At 37.5% G+C, this 20,939-nt stretch overlaps 1 protein-coding gene across 3 annotated transcripts in view; it reads left to right on the top strand.

Moving 5' to 3' along the window:
- The window catches only part of pdlim5b (PDZ and LIM domain 5b), a 201,158-nt gene that overhangs the window by 153,003 nt on the left and 27,216 nt on the right, over positions 1–20,939 (top strand). For all 3 annotated transcript variants that reach the window (XM_061875712.1, XM_061875714.1, XM_061875713.1), the window contains exons 6-8: positions 6,838–6,986; positions 8,860–8,887; positions 15,492–15,661. In XM_061875712.1, the coding sequence (XP_061731696.1) occupies positions 6,838–6,986; positions 8,860–8,887; positions 15,492–15,661 (347 nt within the window). The remainder of the gene's footprint in view (positions 1–6,837; positions 6,987–8,859; positions 8,888–15,491; positions 15,662–20,939) is intronic.

Genomic DNA, 20,939 nt, shown 5'->3' with positions numbered 1-20,939 from the left:
TTGTCAATATTCAGTGTTTTATTGTTCATTGAAAAATGTTAAATTCCATTATGTTTTTTTTAAGGCGGTATGTCATAATGTTTTTAGCATTCAAAACACGAAAAAAATTAAAAATTAATTTTGAAACAGTTTATCTTCAATTTCGAACATTTTTGAAAAAATTCAAAAAATAATTTATGGAACATCATTTGTAATTTCTAAAAGATTATTTTTAGAATTTTGATGACATGTTTTAAATAGGTTAAAATCCAATCTGCACTTTGTTAGAAAATATAACAAATTGGACCAAGCTGTATTTCTAACAAAGACAAATCATTATTTCTTCTAGATTTTCCAGAACAAATTTTTTTAAAAGAAATTCAAAAGACTTTGAAATAAGATTTAAATTTGATTCTACAGATTTTCTAGATTTGCCCGAATCATTTTTCTGAATTTTAATCATAATAAGTTTGAAGAAATATTTCACAAATATTCTTTGTCGAAAACACAGAAGCTAAAATGAAGTTAAAGTTAATTAAAGTACCAATGATTGTCTCACATACACTAGATGTGGCGAAATTATCTCTGCATTTGACCCATCTCCCTTTTTCAACCCCTGGGAGGTGAGGGGAGCAGTGAGCAGCAGCGGTGCCGCGCCCGGGAATCATTTATGGTGATTTTATCCCCAATTCCAACCCTTAATGCTGAGTGCCAAGCAGGGAGGTAATGGGTCCCAGTTTTAGTGTTTGGATTTGAACACACAACCTACCGATCTCAGGGCGGACACTCTAACCACTAGGCCACTGAGTAGTAGTAGAATAATTCAATTAAAATGTATTTATTAGTCTTTACAATAAAAATAAAAAAATACTTGAAAAATGATTTAAATTGTCAGGAAAGAAGAGGAAGGAATTTAAAAGATAAAAAGGTATATGTGTTTGAAAATCCTAAAATAATTTTAAGGTTGTTTTTTCTCTCTAAAATTGTTTTTCAGAAAGTTATAAGAAGCAAAGTAAAAAAAAAAAAATTATTTAAACAAGTGAAGACCAAGTCTTTAAAATATTTTCTTGGATTTTCAAATTCTATTTGAGTTTTGTCTCTCTTACAATTAAAAATGTCAAGCAAAGCGAAACCAGCTTGCTAGTAAATAAAAAAACCCTAAAAAAATAGAGGCCGCTCACTGGTAAGTGCTGCTATTTGAGCTATTTTTAGAACAAGCCAGCGGGCGACTCATCTGGTTCTTACGGGCTACTTGGTGCCCCCTATTTTAGACACTAAAGCAGGGGTGCCCATTACGTCGATCGCGAGCTACCAGTCGACCGCGGGGGGTGTGTCAGTCGATCTCCAGCCAGGCTTTTAAAAAAAAATAGACCTAAAAATGAGTGATCATCAATCTTCACCAAGACGTCACTTAAATGACATTCACGGTACCGGAGGGTCTTGTGAGATGACGCTGGCTGCTGCAAGATCATTATTATGAAAATATGACCGAGAGGAAGGAGAGAAACACTTTTTATTTCAACAGACTCTCGCGCCGTACCTTCCGTCAAAACTCTAAAGGCCGACTGCACATTTCCTATCTTCACAATAAAAGCCCTGCTTCATGCTGCCTGCGCTAACTAAATACAGAGTGTCGGAAAACTGGCGTGCACAAGCGATCCCTCAGAAAGCTGGCGTGCACATCACTTGTGCACGCCAGTTTTCCGAGACTCTTATTTTGTTAGCGCAGGCAGCATGAAGCAGGGCTTTTATTGTGAAGATAGGAAATGTGCAGTCGGCCTTTAGAGTTTTGACGGAAGGGACGGCGCGAAAGTCTGTTGAAATAAAAAGTGTTTCTCGCCTTCCTCTCTGTCATTTTTTCATAATAATGAACTGGCAGCAGCCAGCGTCATCTCACAAGACCCTCGGGTGCCGTGAATGTCAATCAAGCAAGCTACGGAATTTGCCGCCAATGTTTTTCTCGTAAAGTGTATGGAAGCTGGATGAATTAGATGCCAAAAAACAACCACTTTCATGTGGTATTGTACCGAAAGGACAACTTTTTTTCTACTCCATTTGAAAATGTGGGCGTTATCATCATTACTGTCTGATTCCAATCAATGCAAGTCATCAGAATCAGGTAATACACCAACTTATATTCTTGTCTTCGTGAAAGAAAGACATCTATATGTGTTACACATACTTGTATTATCATTAAACACATTTAACTTGTTTACAAAAATGTCTCTTTCATAAATAAATAAATATAAATGATATATATAAATGAGGTAGATCCCCTCGAGTTGGTCAATTGAAAAGTAGCTCGCCTGCAGAAAAAGTGTGGGCACCCCTGCACTAAAGGATATGGGTCAAGTCTTTTTTGGCGGATAGTACAACTAAACTCTTACACAAAGTACAGCACTGCGCCCCTAAAAAAGGCTTGCTGACATGTGAGGGGTGAAGTGCACTTCCTGTATAGTATGTAGTGTAGACGCAGTGCAGTCAGGCGTGGCGTCACACCCGCACCAGGTCCTTCTGTTTCTCTTAGCGTGTTGTTGATTCAGCACTCACACAATCACTGCTTCTGTTGGGGACAGCCAGACCTGTCACGGCTTTGATTATTTCGGAATCAAACAGGGATCAAAAAGTGCAGCCTCTCGGGTCGCCTTGACGTGTTTAGCTGTGTGCATGTCAGCAAGTAATGTCATGAGATCCTGCATCGAAGACCGCGTCCCCTTTAGAACCGCACCAGCGCCGGAGAGGCGTTGCAGTTCTGCACGACTGCAAGGAAACAGTAATAAACATAAATCTGTCGAAATCAGTCCAAAGTGAGCTGGAGTCATCTCGTGCCACATCACACTTCAAAGTTTGCCACTTCCCTCCATCTATATAACATGTACTTTTGGCCCAGTTGAAGCATTTCCAATCGTAAAAAGGACTCAATGCGAAAGTGAAGCAAACCATTCAGATGGTGCTTTAAGTGTCGTGGCCACTGATTGGCTCAGCCTCTGTCAGCATTACTATATTGCAGTGCTTCTCAAACTTTTCTCACCATAAAATAAAAAACTGTGTGTGTGTGTGTATATATATATATATATATGTATATATATATATATATATATATATATGTATATATATATATATATATATGTATATATGTGAATGTTGTCTGTCTATCTGTGTTGGCCCTGCGATGAGGTGGCGACTTGTCAAGGGTGTACCCCGCCTTCCGCCCGATTGTAGCTGAGATAGGCGCCAGCGCCCCCCGTGACCCCAAAAGGGAATAAGTGGTAGAAATGGATGGATGGATATATACATACACTTATATATACACAAATATATATATGTGTATAAGTGTGTGTATATACTATATATATATATATATATATATATATATATATATATATATATGTATATATATATATACACACACACACACACATGCAAATATATATATATATACACATATAGACGTGTATGTATACATATATATGTGTATATATAGACTTATGTGTATATAAGTATGTATATATATGTGTGTGTATACACGTATTTGTATGTATAGAATAATTAGACTAATGTGTATATAAATATGTATATATATGTGTGTATATATGTACATATATATTATATATACATATATGTATATATACGCAGTATATATACTGTATATACATATGTATAAATAAACTGAATATATATATATACTATATATATATACATATATATACAGTATATATACCTATACACATATGTGTATATATATATATACGTAGTATATATGTAGAGTGTGTGTATGTATATATATATATTTATATATATACATATTTATATTGTGTATATATACATGTATATTTGTATATATGTAAATACAGTATATATATATGTATATACATAGTATATATGTACACTGTGTGTATGTGTGTATATATATTTACACACACATATTTATACTGTGTATATATATGTATATTTATACTGTATATATGTATATATACTGTGTATGTGTATGTATCGTTGTATGTATGTATATATATATATATATATATATATCTATATATATATATATATATATATATATATACACACACAGTATATAATAAAAAGTAAAAGTAATTACATTATTAATAAATACATCAAATAAAGAGAAAAAAGAACCCCAGAAAGCTCATCAATCACCCACATGATACATATTATTTTTGATTAAAACTGTCCAAACTGCATTAAGTTGAGGTGCATACTCACTGTATACTGACTACTCTCTGTAAACTTCCATGGTATACCCTGGTCTGTGTATGTGTATGTGTTGGCTAACTTTTTTCACCAAGTACCACCTCGGAAAACACTTGACTCTCCCAGCACCACCAGAATGACCAACATGAAAATACAGTAGCGTAGTAGGCCCAAGTATTTATTCAAAACAGGGCAGTGGTTTTATTTAACACGTATGTTTAATATTTTTGGCCGCTGTGACATAATACAGTTTGTACAGTAGCACTCTTTGAATTTAGAAGAAAAAAACAAAACACTGTACTTTTAATAAAGGGATTCTTTGGGGTACCACTAAATAGAGCTCGTATATATTCCTTCTATATTGGATTGAAATAATGTCAAGCTTATAAAGGATGTTAATTCATGTCTAGAGGGCTCTCATAACGTAAACAAAACATATCTGGAAGGCCATAAACTGTTTTTTATGCTCCAACTATGAACATATTCAATTTTTAATTCCCAATTTGTGGAAATTCCTTTGCCATAGGCACTCTTGGAACCAATTAATAGTGGTAAACCAAAGTTTGGTATACATTTTAAAGGTAAAGGAGGTTTTGTGCAGGTGTGCAGATCCTGCATGCACAATTGTATTAAGCACAATACCACCATCTTGTGGTGAGGCAATGTAACTTGTACATGAATGAAAATATACACTACAGGAGGGGTCGGCAACCTAAAATGTTGAAAGAGCCATATTGGACCAAAAATACAAAAACAAATCTGGAGCCGCAAAAAATTAAAAGCCATACTACATACAGATAGTGTGTTATGAGATATAAATTGAATTAATAGGACTTAAAGGAAATTAAATGAGCTCAAATATAGCTACTAATGAGGCATAATGATGCAATATGTACATATAGCTAGCCTAAATAGCATGTTAGCATCGATTAGCTTACAGTCATGCAGTGACCAAATATGTCTGATTAACACTCCACACAAGTCAATAACATCAACAAAACTCACCTTTGTGCATTCATGCACAACGTTAAAAGTTTGGTGGACAAAATGAGACAGAAAAAGAAGTGGCATAAAGCACGTCTTAGAGAGTCGGAGAAAGTTATGCATGTAAACCAGGGGTCGGCAACCCGCGGCTCTTTAGCGCCGCCCTAGTGGCTCTCTGGAGCTTTTTCAAAAATATATGAAAAATGGAAATGATGAGGGGAAAACAACATATTTTTTGTTTTAATTTGGTTTCTGTAGGAGGACAAACATGACACAAACCTCCCTAATTAACACTGTTTATATTAAACATGCTTCGCTGATTCGAGTATTTGGCGAGCGCCGTTTTGTCCTACTCATTTTGGCGTTCCTTGAACTCACCCTAGTTTGTTTACATCAGGGGTGTCCAAACTTTTTCCACTGAAGGCCGCACACTGAAAAATCAGAACAAGCAGGGACCATTTTCGTAATTTTTATTTTAAAAACCAATACAATAATTGTATAAAAAAATATACATTTAGGCAGGAGTCCGAGCCGTAACATCCACTCAGTTATGTTCCCGGGGACCCCAAAGGGTTTTGGTCAAAAAAAAAAAAAAAAAAAGTCATTATTCAGTGTTATAATTTTTAACATTATGCAAGTTTTAAATCTCTAGATCAATATCAGATTTTTTTTTTTTTTTAAAACACAAAATATGCAATATTTTCACCCAATAACTTTTTTAGGTGGGATATTTGAGATTATATAATAATTGGAGCCTTAATTTTGGATTTTGATTCATTATTATTTTTGGAGCAATGACACTTAAAAACAAATCACATGAAAATTATTGGGGATTCAAAAGTGTCCCACTTATTAAAGTGTTAAAAAATAAATTATACTTTTATTTTACTGTTTACATTTAACACAATAATCTCGAGATCAACTTCAATTATAAGTTTTATTGTTGTTTATGTTTTTTGTTTGTTCATTTTAGGCCCTTCTTTAAAGAAAACAGCTCAGTTTTTTATATGGCAAACACAAAATATGCAACATTTTCCCTCAAAAATATCTCGAAGTGGAAAATAGAACATGACGTAATTGGAGCCTTGAATACGTCAATAATTCAAAATGACATTGATTTTGATTCATTATTATTTTTTAAAGAAAGAAACAGCCTGCATGGCAGCTTTGTGTTATTGGCGTAAAAATTGCAACATTTTCTTGTTACATTTCACCCGTTTGCTCCTTTGTATCACTTTTTACGTTATGTAAACAAACTACGGTGAGTTCAAGGACCGCCAAAATTAGTAGGACAAAACGGCGCTCACCAAATACTCGAATCAGTGAAGCATGTTTAGTATAAACAGTGTGCTTTATAGCAATTAGGGAGGTTGGTGTTATGTTTGTCCTCCTACAGATCCCATATTAGAACAAAAATTATGTTTTTTCTCCTCATCTTTTTCCCATTTTTCATACATTTCTGAAAAAGCTCCAGAGAGCCACTAGGGCGGCGCTAAAGAGCCCGCACTATACAGTCTGCTTCACCAATTAGGACACACTCATGTTGTGTATTTGATTGTATGGCGCATGTTTACAATGTGTGTATACCATTTTACTATTAACAAGACGTTAGAACAGTTATATGACATTAAGACGTAACACACTTTTAATCTGCATTGGCAGGAAAGACTTTGAGTTGCTTCATGCGGCCGCCCTTAATGAGGCCAGCAAGAAGAGACTAATGGAGGACACGGAGGACTGGCAACCGAGAACCGGGACCTCTCAGTCGCGCTCCTTCAAGATCCTGGCCCAGCTCACCGGCACGGAAAATGGTGTGTACCGACTTCGTCAATTTAATGTTGTTTTTTTTTTTAAACATATAGCCTGTTTTAAAGGCCTACTGAAATGAGATTTTCTTATTTAAACGGGGATAGCAGGTCCGTTCTATCTGTCATACTTGCTCATTTTGCGATATTGCCATATTTTTGCTGAACGGATTTAGTAGAGAACATCGACGATAAAGTTCACAACCTTTGGTCGCTGATAAAAAAGCCTTGCGATGTGCGCGTGACGTCACGGGTTGTGGAGCTCCTCACATCTGAACATTGTTTATAATCATAGCCTCCATCAGCAAGAGCTATTCAGACCAAGAAAGTAACAATTTCCCCATTAATTTGAGCGAGGATGAAAGATTTGTGGATGAGGAAAGTTAGAGTGAGGCACTAAAAAAATAAAAAGCGAGTGCTCCGGGCGGTGGCAGTGGTAGCGATTCAGATGTAATGAGATAGATAGATAGATAGATAGTACTTTATTGATTCCTTCAGGAGAGTTCCTTCAGGAAAATTAAAATTCCAGCAGCAGTGTACTGAGTTGAGATCAATTTAAATAAAAGTAAAAAATGGGGGTTTAAATGGAAACAAAATAGAGAAATATTACAATACGAATAAAAACTAAAAAGCAACAATGGGAATAAAAATATAGCAGTAAAATAAGAATATAACAAGACAAAGTAGGCAGTAGTGACCATGTTATGAAAACGTATTGCACTGTTATTGTTTTGCATCCCCTGTCATCCTAGTACCCCCCGCCCCAGAGAGGAGTTGTACAGTCTAATGGCGTGTGGGACGAAAGAGTTTTTGAGTCTATTAGTCCTGCACTTGGTATGAAGCAGTCTAGAACTGAACAGGCTCCTCCGGCTACTGATAACGCTAAGCAGAGGGTGACTGGCATCATCCAGGATGCTCACTAGTTTGTCAACAGTCCTCTTCTCTGCCACCGTCACCAGTGAGTCCAGTTTCATTCCCATTGTAGAACCGGCTCGCCTGATCAGTTTCTCAGACACATTTACCAGGATAATTCTGGAAAAACCCTTATCGGCTTATTGTGTTAATAGTATTTTAGTGAGATTAGATGAGTAAAGTCATACCTGAAAGTCGGATGGCCGCGGTGAACGCCAGTGTCTCAGAGAGAAGCCGATGAGGAGCCAAGATCACAGATGCCTTTTTGACAGCCACAGGAGACGGTCCCATAATCCACTGAAGTCTCCGGTAAGAGCCGACAATTTCCCCATCTGACGTAGAGAGACATGTTCGCTTGACCGCCCTGTGTTAAAGCTTCACAACAAACAAAAAAACACCGGCTGCGTTTCGGTTGCTAAAGGCAGCTGCAATCCACCGCTTTCCACCAGCAGCATTCTTCTTTGACGTCTCCATTATTAATTGAACGAATTGCAAAAGATTCAGCAACACGGATGTCCAAAATACTGGGTAATTATGCGATGAAAAGAGACGACTTTTAGCCGTGTGTGGTGCTGGGCTATTATGTCCGCTCCAACCAATAACGTCACAAACACACGTCATCATTCTGCGATGTTTTCAACAAGAAACTCCGCGGAAAATTTAAAATTGCAATTTAGTAAACAATTGGCATGTGTTGCAATGTTAATATTTCATCATTGCTATATAAACTCTCAGACTGCGTGGTGGGTAGTAGTGGCTTTCAGTAGGCCTTTAACCTTGTTGACAAGCAGTAGTGTCATTTAGAAGCCAAGGATTAGGTCACATGATGTATGTTGGAGGTTCCGTGCAGCTGGAAACAGTTTTAGATTGGAGCAGGAAGTGCCCTCCGGGTTTTAAAACTGCAGCTCTGTTGCAATTCATCAGTTTGACTTGAACGTATGCTTTTCTCCTTTCTTCATTTTTGCAGAGGAAGGTCCCGACAACAATGGAAAGAAGTAAGTAGTGTAGAGGATAAAAAAAAAAAAAAAAAAAATTGATTTGTGTTTTTATGCTGTTTTTTGCTGCTCTTGATGACATCATCATCATTTCCTGCTGTCCCTGACTTTTCTTCTCTTCACCTGCCAATGTGTGTCTCCTTTTGTCTTGTACGTGTGTGTCGTTGTGTCGTGTGGCGGATCAGGGAGAACAAGTTGGACCCGGAAGTTGTACAACACAAGTACAACAAGCTCAGGGATTGGCATCACGGAGTTTCTGCAAAGGTGCTAAATGTGTAGGCCGCCAGATTTTGTTGTTTTTTTACTGCATTGATCTGGATATAAGACAACACTTTTTTGTAAAAAAAGACAAATGGTGCCCTCAAACTGTCAGCCGATTAATCTTATCCATCAATCTACCTACCGATTTATCTATATATATATATATATGTGTGTGTGTGTGTGTGTGTGTATATATATACATATATGAGGAATGTAACTGTCGCAAGAAACCTGATTGCCCTCTCAACGGAGGGTGCTTACAGACATCAGTCGTTTACCAAGCAAAGGTAACACGCAAGGACATTAACACATCCGACACGTACGTAGGATTAACCGAAGGAGCGTTCAAAACCAGATGGAATAATCACAAGGCCTCCTTTAGAAACCAGACTTTGCAGAATTCTACAGAACTCAGCAAAGACATTTGGAACCTCAAAGACAATAATGTCGAATATTCAATAACATGGCAAATTCTTGCATCCAGCACACCTTACAACAGTGGTAATAAAAGATGCAACCTATGCTTAAAAGAGAAACTGTTTATTATATATCATCCAGACCTGTCATCCCTCAACAAGCGCAGTGAAATCATTTCAACATGCCGCCACAGACGGAAACACCTCCTAGGTAACACATGAGCCAATCACCACACCCTACGCCTGCCTGTACCCACCCACTCTGTGCCCTATATAAACCATTGTATGTGAATGCTTCCATTAAAATCTCCTGATGATTGAGGGAAGCCCTCATGAAACAGTTCTGTAGAGATGAAGTAGTCTTGTGATTTTTCCCACACCTATATATATATATATATATATATATATATATATATATATATGTATATATATATATATATATATATATATATATATATACATATATATATATATATATATATATATAGTTTTTTGGCATTCATTTGTTGGGTTTTTCCAGACTTAGAGTTGACAAAAGTAAACACGAGATCATCTAAGATGGACTGATGCAAAGTGGGAAAGTGTTCTGTAGTCTGACGAGTCCACATTTCAAATTGTTTTTGGAAATATTCGACATCGTGTCATCCGGACCAAAGGGGAGGCGAACCATCCGGATTGTTATAGGCGCAAAGTTGAAAAGCCAGCATCTGTGATGGTATGGGGGTGCATTAGTGCCCAAGGCATGGGTAACTTACACATCTGTGAAGGCACCATTAATGCTGAAAGGTACATACAGGTTTTGGAACAACATATGCTGCCGTCTTTTTCCATGGACGCCCCTGCTTATTTGAGCAAGACAATGCCAAGCCACATTCAGCACGTGTTACAACAGCACGCTGTTGCAAATCATTGTATTCCGTTTATATTTACATCTAACACAATCTCCCAACTCATATGGAAACGGGGTTTGTATTATTTTGATGTACGGTTGTACTTCCAGTATGTGTGATGCTCTTTTTTTCTGTAACTACGTTCTTTGCTTTCCTATGTATTATCCGTTTTCTGTACTAACCACACTGTATTGCATCTGTCCTCTCAATAAATATCTTTTTTTCCCCTCCACTCTCCTGTTGCCTTTTCCCCCGAAATGACGTCTTATTGCTTTAATCCTGCTGCTGATCTGCCTCCGCTTGGGATGGTTTCCTGCTGGCTCCGCTGTGAACGGGAATCTCGCTGCTGTGTTGGATCCGCTTTGGACTGGACTCTCGCGACTGTGTTGGATCCAATATGGATTGAACTTTCACAGTATCATGTTAGACCCGCTCGACATCCATTGCTTTCCTCCTCTCCAAGGTTCTCATAGTCATCATTGTCACCGACGTCCCACTGGGTGTGAGTTTTCCTTGCCCTTATGTGGGCGTACCGAGGATGTCGTGGTGGTTTGTGCAGCCCTTTGAGACACTAGTGATTTAGGGCTATATAAGTAAACATTGATTGATTGATTGATAATCCACTCTTGTGGGTAAAAACACACAATTTGACAGTATTGCTAAAAAAAAACTAGCGTGATATGTGCACTGCAAAACCTGAAATCTAAGTAAGATGAACTATCCCAAATTAGGGTAATATTTGCTTATTTTCCGTCTGATAAGACAATTCTTCTCACTTAGCAGATTTTATGATTTTGTGGATGAGGAAAGTGAGAGTGAAGGACACGGGAAAATAAAAAGGAGAAGACGAGGGCAGTGGGAGCGATTCAGATGTTTTTAGACTAATTTACTAGAATAATTCTGGAAAATCCCGTATCTGCTTATTGTGTAAGGGATTTTCCAGAATTATTCTAGTAAATTAGTCTAATAACATCTGAATCCCACTGCCCTCGTCTTTTTTTTGTTCCCCTTATCTGCTTATTGTGAGGGCTTCACGGTGGCAGAGGGGTTAGTGCGTCTGCCTCACAATACGAAGGTCCTGCAGTCCTGGGTTCAAATCCAGGCACGGGATCTGTCTGTGTGGAGTTTGCATGTCCTCCCCGTGAATGCGTGGGTTCCCTCCGGGTACTCCGGCTTCCTCCCACTTCCAAAGACATGCACCTGGGGATAGGTTGATTGGCAACACTAAATTGGCCCTAGTGTGTGAATGTGAGTGTGAATGTTGTCTGTCTATCTGTGTTGGCCCTGCGATGAGGTGGCGACTTGTCCAGGGTGCTTTGAATACCTTGAAGGTAGAAAAGCGCTATACAAGTGTAACCCATTTGGTCAGGTTCAAACACTGATGACATCTATTAAACAAGACAAGAAGCAAGGAATTAAACAGAGACAGAATATAGGTTGATTGGCAACACTAAATTGGCCCTAGTGTGTGAATGTGAGTGTGAATGTTGTCTGTCTATCTGTGTTGGCCCTGCGATGAGGTGGAGACTTGTCCAGGGTGTACCCCGCCTTCCGCCCGATTGTAGCTGAGATAGGCGCCAGCGCCCCCCGCCACCCCAAAAGGGAATAAGCGGTAGAAAATGGATGGATGGCAACACTAAATTGGCCATAGTGTGTTAATGTGAGTGTGAATTTTGTCCGTCTATCTGTGTTGGCCCTGCGATGAGGTGGCGACTTGTCCAGGGTGTACCCCTCCTTACGCCCGATTGTAGCTGAGATAGGCGCCTGCGCCCCCCGTGACCCCAAAAGGGAATAAGCGGTAGAAAATGGATGGATGGATGGTCCTAAATGATCGCAGTAAGAAATTTCAGGCTTGTTGCTGAGATGTTGTGACCTATATTGAGTAAAACATGCTTGAAACTAGAATATCAAGTGTTGCAAAGCTGTGTTTTCAACACTCACAAATATAAAACTACTTTTTTGAAAGTAATAATTTCTTACTTCAAGCATGAAAAAAAAAATAATGATGCCGAGCGCTAGAGAGTTTTTCCGCGGGGTCGGGCGGGTGACATGCCGAAAAAATAGATTTTAATTAGTCACTGTTTTTTGTTGTATTTTAGTTTTTTCTTTTACGGAGTCTTTAAGCGACAACTGCGTGGTTCTACTTTTTTTCCGTGTTCATCCATCTTCCGCTTGTATTCATCGTGTATCTCCTTATGATTCTCGAAGAGGTGGGGGATCAAATTACTAAAGGAAGACGTCTTGGTTCCTCCTCGCCTAAACAACTTTTTGCAGTCGTTGCAAATTGCCAATTTTTTTATCCGTCGGACACACAAAATATTCCCAACCCATGGACATGGTGTCGTTAGTCAGTCACCGAGCGAGTGAGCTTTTTAGTCAGGCTATAGCACCGGCAACAACACATGTGTTGTTGTTATGCTCCGCTTGCGGCGGTTTGATGAGGACATCGAGCGTCGCCAGTAGAGATGCGCGGTTTGCGGTCTCATTCGCGGAGTCCGCGGATAAACCGTGGGTCGGGCGGGTGACATGACGAAAAAATAGATTTTAATTAGATTCGGGCGGGTGGCGGTTGAACCATCCGGAAATATTTGATAAACATGGTTCTGGAATCGGTATCCTTTGCCATCTAAAGAGCCATTTAATACCCGTGTCATTAAGCGAGGAAGACAATAGGAGACGTTATTATTCTCTAGAATGACTGCCGGCAGTCACCCAGATAATAAGTATTAGGGCGTGCTATGAAGTCATTGACTTTGTCGCCCTCTACAACATCTACGATTTGCTTGTCAGTCCAACAACATGTTGTGTGTGGCTTCCGCGGCAACACGCACACGACTGCGAGGCATACTGGGTGACACAGAGTACACTAATGGTTGTGATACAAACAATTTTAACACTCTTAGTAATATGCGCCACGCTGTGAAGCCACACCAAACAAGATTGGCAAACACATTTCGGGAGGACATCCTCACAGTATCACAACATAAACGCAACACAACAATAATAATAATAATTGTTAGATACTCAAAGCGCTCACAGAGAAGTGGGAACCCATCATTCATTCACACCTGGTGGTGGTAAGCTACATCAGTAGCCACAGCTGCCCTGGGGTAGACTGACGGAAGCGTGGCTGCCAGTTTGCGCCTACGGCCCCTCCGACCACCACCAATCATTCATTCATCATTCATTCACCAGTGTGAGCGACACCGGGGGCAAAGTGAAGTGAAGTGAATTATATTTATATAGCGCTTTTTCTCTAGTGACTCAAAGCGCTTTACATAGTGAAACCCAATATCTAAGTTACATTTAAACCAGTGTGGGTGGCACTGGGAGCAGGTGGGTAAAGTGTCTTGCCCAAGGACACAACGGCAGTGACTAGCGGGAATCGAACCCGCAACCCTCAAGTTGCTGGCACGGCCACTTCACCAACCGAGCTAAACCGCCCAACAGGGGTGCCCAAACTCTTTCCAAAGAGAGAGACACAGACCGACAAATCAAAACGCTGGGGCCATTTTGGGAGTTTTCACCTTCAAAACCAATACAATATATGGATATTTTTCAAAGACCTGGAAAATGCAATTTCAGTAGGAATTTGGCCAAGGGCGAAGTGTCCTGCCCAAGGACACAACGGCAGTGATTTTTTGGATGTCATTAGGTGGGAAGCGAACCTGCAACCCTCAGGTTTCTGGCACGGCCGCTCTACCCACTACGCCAGAATCCTTTGTATCCATGACACTTCCTATTTTATACACCCCCCCACCCACCCCGTGCGTCTGTAAGGTGGGCGGGGTTGGGGGCGCGGGGGTGTGAAGTGAAGTGAATTATATTTATATAGCGCTTTTCTCTAGTGACTCAAAGCGCTTTTACATAGTGACACTGGGAGTAACAAGTTACATTTAAACCAGTGTGGGTGGCACTGGGAGCAGGTGGGTAAAGTGTCTTGCCCAAGGACACAACGGCAGTAACTAGGACGGCACAAGTGGGAACCGAACCTGCAATCCTCAAGTTGCCGGCACGGCCACTCTACCAACCGAGCTATACCGCCTAAAATATATTCAGGATTTGTCACGGATACAAAGGATTCTGGGTATTTGTTGTGTTGCGTTTATGTTGTGTTACTGTGAGGATGTTCTCCCGAAATGTGTTTGTCAATCTTGTTTGGTGTGGCTTCACAGCGTGGCGAAAATTACTAAGAGTGTTAAAATTGTTTATATCACAACCATTAGTGTACTTTGTGTCACCCAGTATGCCTTTCAATCTTGTACATGTAATTTCTGAAGTCGCACACAACATGTTGCCAAACTAACAATCGGTGTGTCCATGTTTTTGAAGGTGTCTAAGGCAATGACTTCACAGCACGCCCATATCCTTGTCCGCGGCTCCAATTGTCATCGTTACTCTGTGAAACGGGTTTAGACAGCTCTGTGAGTGGTAAAGGTGACCAACCTCTGATGTATTTCAGCGGGCGGATGCGTTTCTGATAAAATGTTGGTTCGGGTGGACGGCGGGTGGATGACGACTTTGGTGATGCGGTTGCGGATGGTATAATTGCCTATCCGCATATCGTCAAGATAATGGCACTAGCATTTACTTATATAAGAATATTTTTCAACATCCATCCATCCATTTACTACCGCTTATTCCCTTTCGGGGACGCGGGGGGCGCTGGCGCCTATCTCAGCCACAATCGGGCGGAAGGCGGGGTACACCCTGGACAAGTCGCCACCTCATCATTGACAAAAAAGGTTATTTTTTTTTTTCTACCAAGAAAAGTGCACTTATTAGTGAGAATATACTTACTTTAAGGTGTTTTACTATTTTTTCTTGTTTAGAAAGTCTTGACAAGCCAAATTTTCGTGTTCTATTGGCAGATCATTTTGCTTAATTTAAGTAAAATACCACTCATTTTTATATATTTTTTTCTTGTTTTTGAACACTGACTTTTTGCAGTGTGACCAAAAACTGCACAATGAAAGGTTAAAAAGTCTTCAAACCGAGTACAACCTTGTTTATTCCGAGTGTGTGTTTATTTGCCAGCAACGCCGTGGATAAAACCTCTCCCGCCGTGCACGCCTCGCCTGCGGACAAATCCTATTCCAAAGCCACGCCCCCTCGGAACGGCAACGTCGTGGCCCCCCCGGCATTCAAGACCCCCGCGGCCCAGAACAAGCCCTCCTTCCAGCTCAAGGGTCTAACCAGCATGGCAGGTAAAGTAGACCTCGTCCTCTTAAAAATAATACACGCAGTGATAACTTCCACCAGCAGAGAGCGCCGTGAACCACGAAATCTCCACCTTTAGTTCCTCATGCTAAGCCAATTAAAGATCAAGCGCTCTATAAAAACCAGGAGATGTTCTTTTAACAAGCTCGAGAATATTGGATTTCTTATTGAGTGCAGTGGATGGCGTGCAACTTGATGCTGCAGGCTGCACAGTAGCAGGGGGGGGGGGGTCACATATTTGGTGAAAGGCATCAGTCAGCAACACTTGAGGAGACATAAGCGCTTCCTCCGAGGCTGAGAGGAACCTGGGGCGAGCGACAGTAAAGACTCCTAAGTAGCTCCAGTTAACATGTAAACAAACATGTCCAATATCACAAGGGAGGGGAATGTCTGCTCATTAACTCGTGAATGCTTTCTTTCTTCCTTTTTTCCATCCGAAACATGACATCTAAATCAGGGGCGTCCAAAAGTGCGGCCTCAGGGGCCATTTGCGGCCCGCAGGTCATTTTTTTTAACGGCCTCACGGCACATAAAAATATTATGGAAAAAAATTAAAACCTAAAAAGTGGTATAAAAGAGCAAAACGGGTGAAATGTAACAAGAAAATGTTGCAATGTTTACTCTAATAAATTATTGACCTAATCAAGGCTCCAATTAGGTCACATTAAATATTCCACTTTGAGATATTTTTTGGGGCAAATGTTGGATATTTTGTGTTTGCCATATAAAAAACTGAGCTGTTTTTTTGTTTTTTTTTAAAGAATGGCCTAAAACGAACAAACAAAAAACATAAACAAAAAAAAACCTTATAATTGAAGGATAGATCTGAAGTTGATCTCCAGAACATTGTGTTAAAGTAAACAGAAAAAAATATATAAATAATTTATTTTTCAACACTTTAATGAGTAGGACCCTTTTGGATCAGTGTGTTTTGTTTTTAAGTGTCATTGCATAAAAAATAATGAATTAAAATCAATGATGTTATGAGTTTTTGACCTTTTTCCGGCTCCAGTTATTATATAATCTCAAATATTCTGTTAAAAATTTTATTGGGGGAAAATATTGCATATTTTGTGTTTTTTTTCCATCCGAAACATGACATCTAAATCAGGGGTGTCCAAAGTGCGGCCCGCAGGTCATTTTTTAACGGCCCCACGGCACATAAAAATACTATGGAAAAAAATTAAAAACCTAAAAAGTGGTTTAAAAGAGCAAACGGGGTAAATGTAACAAGAAAATGTTGCAATGTTTACTCTAATAAATTATTGACCTAATCAAGGCTCCAATTAGGTCACATTAAATATTCCACTTTAAGACATTTTTTGAGGCAAATGTTGGATATTTTGTGTTTGCCATATAAAAAACTGAGCTGTTTTTTTTTTTTTTTTAAGAATGTCCTAAAACAAACAAACAAAAAACATAAACAAAAAAAAAACTTATAATTGACGGATAGATCTGAAGTTGATCTCCAGACCATTGTGTTAAAAGTAAACAGAAAAAAATATATATAATTTATTTTTCAACACTTTAATGAGTAGGACCCTTTTGGATCAGTGTGTTTTGTTTTTAAGTGTCATTGCATAAAAAATAATGAAATAAAATCAATGATGTTATGAGTTTTTGACCTTTTTCCGGCTCCAATTATTATATAATCTCAAATATTCTACTTAAAAATTTTATTGGGTGAAAATATTGCATATTTTGTGTTTTTTTTCCATCCGAAACATGACATCTAAATCAGGGGTGTCCAAAGTGCGGCCCGGGGGCCATTTTTTAACGGCCCCACGGCACAATTTACAAATACTATGGAAAAAAATTAAAAACCTAAAAAGTGGTATAAAAGAGCAAAACGGGTGAAATGTAACAAGAAAATGTTGCAATGTTTACTCTAATAAATTATTGACCTAATCAAGGCTCCAATTAGGTCACATTAAATATTCCACTTTGAGATATTTTTTGAGGCAAATATTGGATATTTTGTGTTTGCCATATAAAAAACTAAGCTGTTTTTTTTAAAGAATGGCCTAAAACGAACAAACAAAAAACATAAACAAAAAAAAACGTATAATTGACAAATAGATCTGAAGTTGATCTCGAGACCATTGTGTTAAAAGTAAACAGTAAAAAAATATATATAATTTATTTTTCAACACTTTAATGAGTAGGACCCTTTTGGATCAGTGTGTTTTGTTTTTAAGTGTCATTGCATAAAAAATAATGAATTAAAATCAATGATGTTATGAGTTTTTGACCCTTTTCTGGCTCCAATTATTATATAATCTCAAATATTCTGTTAAAAATTTGATTGGGTGAAAATATTGCATATTTTGTGTTTTTTTTCCATCCCAAACATGACATCTAAATCAGGGGTGTCCAAAGTGCGGCCCGCAGGTCATTTTTTAACGGCCCCACGGCACATAAAAATACTATGGAAAAAAATTAAAAACCTAAAAAGTGGTTTAAAAGAGCAAACGGGGTAAATGTAACAAGAAAATGTTGCAATGTTTACTCTAATAAATTATTGACCTAATCAAGGCTCCAATTAGGTCACATTAAATATTCCACTTTGAGACATTTTTTGAGGCAAATATTGGATATTTTGTGTTTGCCATATAAAAAACTGAGCTGTTTTTTTTTTTAGGATGGCCTAAAACGAACAAACAAAAAACAAACAAAAAAAAAAACGTATAATTGACGAATAGATCTGAAGTTGATCTCGAGACCATTGTGTTAAAAGTAAACAGTAAAAAAATATATATAATTTATTTTTCAGCACTTTAATGAGTAGGACCCTTTTGGATCAGTGTGTTTTGTTTTTAAGTGTCATTGCATAAAAAATAATGAATTAAAATCAATGATGTTTTGAGTTTTTGACCTTTTTCTGGCTCCAATTATTATATAATGTCAAATATTCTACTTAAAAATTTTATTGGGTGAAAATATTGCATATTTTGTGGTTTTTTTCCATCTGAAACATGACATCTAAATCAGGGGTGTCCAAAGTGCGGCCCGGGGGCCATTTTTTAACGGCCTCACGGCACAGTAAAATATTATGGAAAAAAATTAAAAACCTAAAAAGTGGTTTAAAAGAGCAAACGGGGTAAATGTAACAAGAAAATGTTGCAATGTTTACTCTAATAAATTATTGACCTAATCAAGGCTCCAATTAGGTCACATTAAATATTCCACTTTGAGATATTTTTGGGGCAAATGTTGGATATTTTGTGTTTGCCATATAAAAAACTGAGCTGTTTTTTTTTTTTTTTAAGAATGGCCTAAAACAAACAAACAAAAAACATAAACAAAAAAAAAACTTATAATTGACGGATAGATCTGAAGTTGATCTCCAGAACATTGTGTTAAAAGTAAACAGTAAAAAAATATATATATAATTTATTTTTCAGCACTTTAATGAGTAGGACCCTTTTGGATCAGTGTGTTTTGTTTTTAAGTGTCATTGCATAAAAAATAATAGTGAATTAAAATCAATGATGTTATGAGTTGTTGACCTTTTTCTGGCTCCAATTGTTATATAATCTCAAATATTCTGTTAAAAATTTTATTGGGTGAAAATATTGCATATTTTGTGTTTTTTTCCCATCTGAAACATGACATCTAAATCAGGGGTGTCCAAAGTGCGGCCCGGGGGCCATTTTTTAACGGCCCCACGGCACATAAAAATACTATGGAAAAAAAATTAAAAACCTAAAAAGTGGTTTAAAAGAGCAAAACGGGTGAAATGTAACAAGAAAATGTTGCAATGTTTACTCTAATAAATTATTGACCTAATCAAGGCTCCAATTAGGTCACATTAAATATTCCACTTTGAGATATTTTTTGGGGCAAATGTTGGATATTTTGTGTTTGCCATATAAAAAACTGAGCTGTTTTTTTTGTTTTTTTTTTTAAAGAATGTCCTAAAACGAACAAACAAAAAAAAAACTTATAATTGACGTATAGATCTGAAGTTGATCTCGATACCATTGTGTTAAAAGTAAACAGTAAAAAAATATATATATAATATATTTTTCAACACTTTAATGAGTAGGACCCTTTTGGATCAGTGTGTTTTGTTTTTAAGTGTCATTGCATAAAAAATAATAGTGAATTAAAATCAATGATGTTATGAGTTTTTGACCTTTTTCCGGCTCCAATTATTATATAATCTCAAACATTCTACTTAAAAATTTTATTGGGTGAAAATATTACATATTTTGTGTTTTTTTTCCCATCCGAAACATGACATCTAAATCAGGGGTGTCCAAAGTGCGGCCCGCGGGCCATTTTTTTAACGGCCCCACGGCACATTTTACAAATACTATGGAAAAAAATTAAAAACATAAAAAGTGGTATAAAAGAGCAAAACGGGTGAAATGTAAGAAGAAAATGTTGCAATGTTTACTCTAATAAATTATTGACCTAATCAAGGCTCCAATTAGGTCACATTAAATATTCCACTTTGAGACATTTTTTGAGGCAAATGTTGGATATTTTATGTTTGCCATATAAAAAACTGAGCTGTTTTTTTTTTTTTTTTTTAAAGAATGGCCTAAAACAAACAAACAAAAAACATAAACAAAAAAAAAACTTATAATTGACGAATAGATCTGAAGTTGATCTCGATACCATTGTGTTAAAAGTAAACAGTAAAAAAAAATATATATATAATATATTTTTCAACACTTTAATGAGTAGGACCCTTTTGGATCAGTGTGTTTTGTTTTTAAGTGTCATTGCATAAAAAATAATAGTGAATTAAAATCAATGATGTTATGAGTTTTTGACCTTTTTCCGGCTCCAATTATTATATAATCTCAAAATTCTACTTAAAAATTTTATTGGGTGAAAATATTACATATTTTGTGTTTTTTTTCCATCCGAAACATGACATCTAAATCAGGGGTGTCCAAAGTGCGGCCCGGGGGCCATTTTTTAACGGCCCCACGGCACATAAAAATACTATGGAAAAAAATTAAAAACCTAAAAAGTGGTATAAAAGAGCAAAACGGGTGAAATGTAAGAAGAAAATGTTGCAATGTTTACTCTAATAAATTATTGACCTAATCAAGGCTCCAATTAGGTCACATTAAATATTCCACTTTGAGACATTTTTTGAGGCAAATATTGGATATTTTGTGTTTGCCATATAAAAAACTGAGCCGTTTTTTTTTTTTTTTAAAGAATGTCCTAAAACAAACAAACAAACAAAAAACATGCACAAAAAAACCCTTATAATTGACGGATAGATCTGAAGTTGATCTCGAG

This window comes from Nerophis ophidion, linkage group LG17 (genome assembly GCF_033978795.1).
Source record: "Nerophis ophidion isolate RoL-2023_Sa linkage group LG17, RoL_Noph_v1.0, whole genome shotgun sequence".
In the NCBI taxonomy this organism is placed as follows: domain Eukaryota; kingdom Metazoa; phylum Chordata; class Actinopteri; order Syngnathiformes; family Syngnathidae; genus Nerophis; species Nerophis ophidion.
The sequence above is the reverse complement of the archived record's forward strand: the minus strand, read 5'-3'. Positions and strand labels throughout refer to the sequence as shown.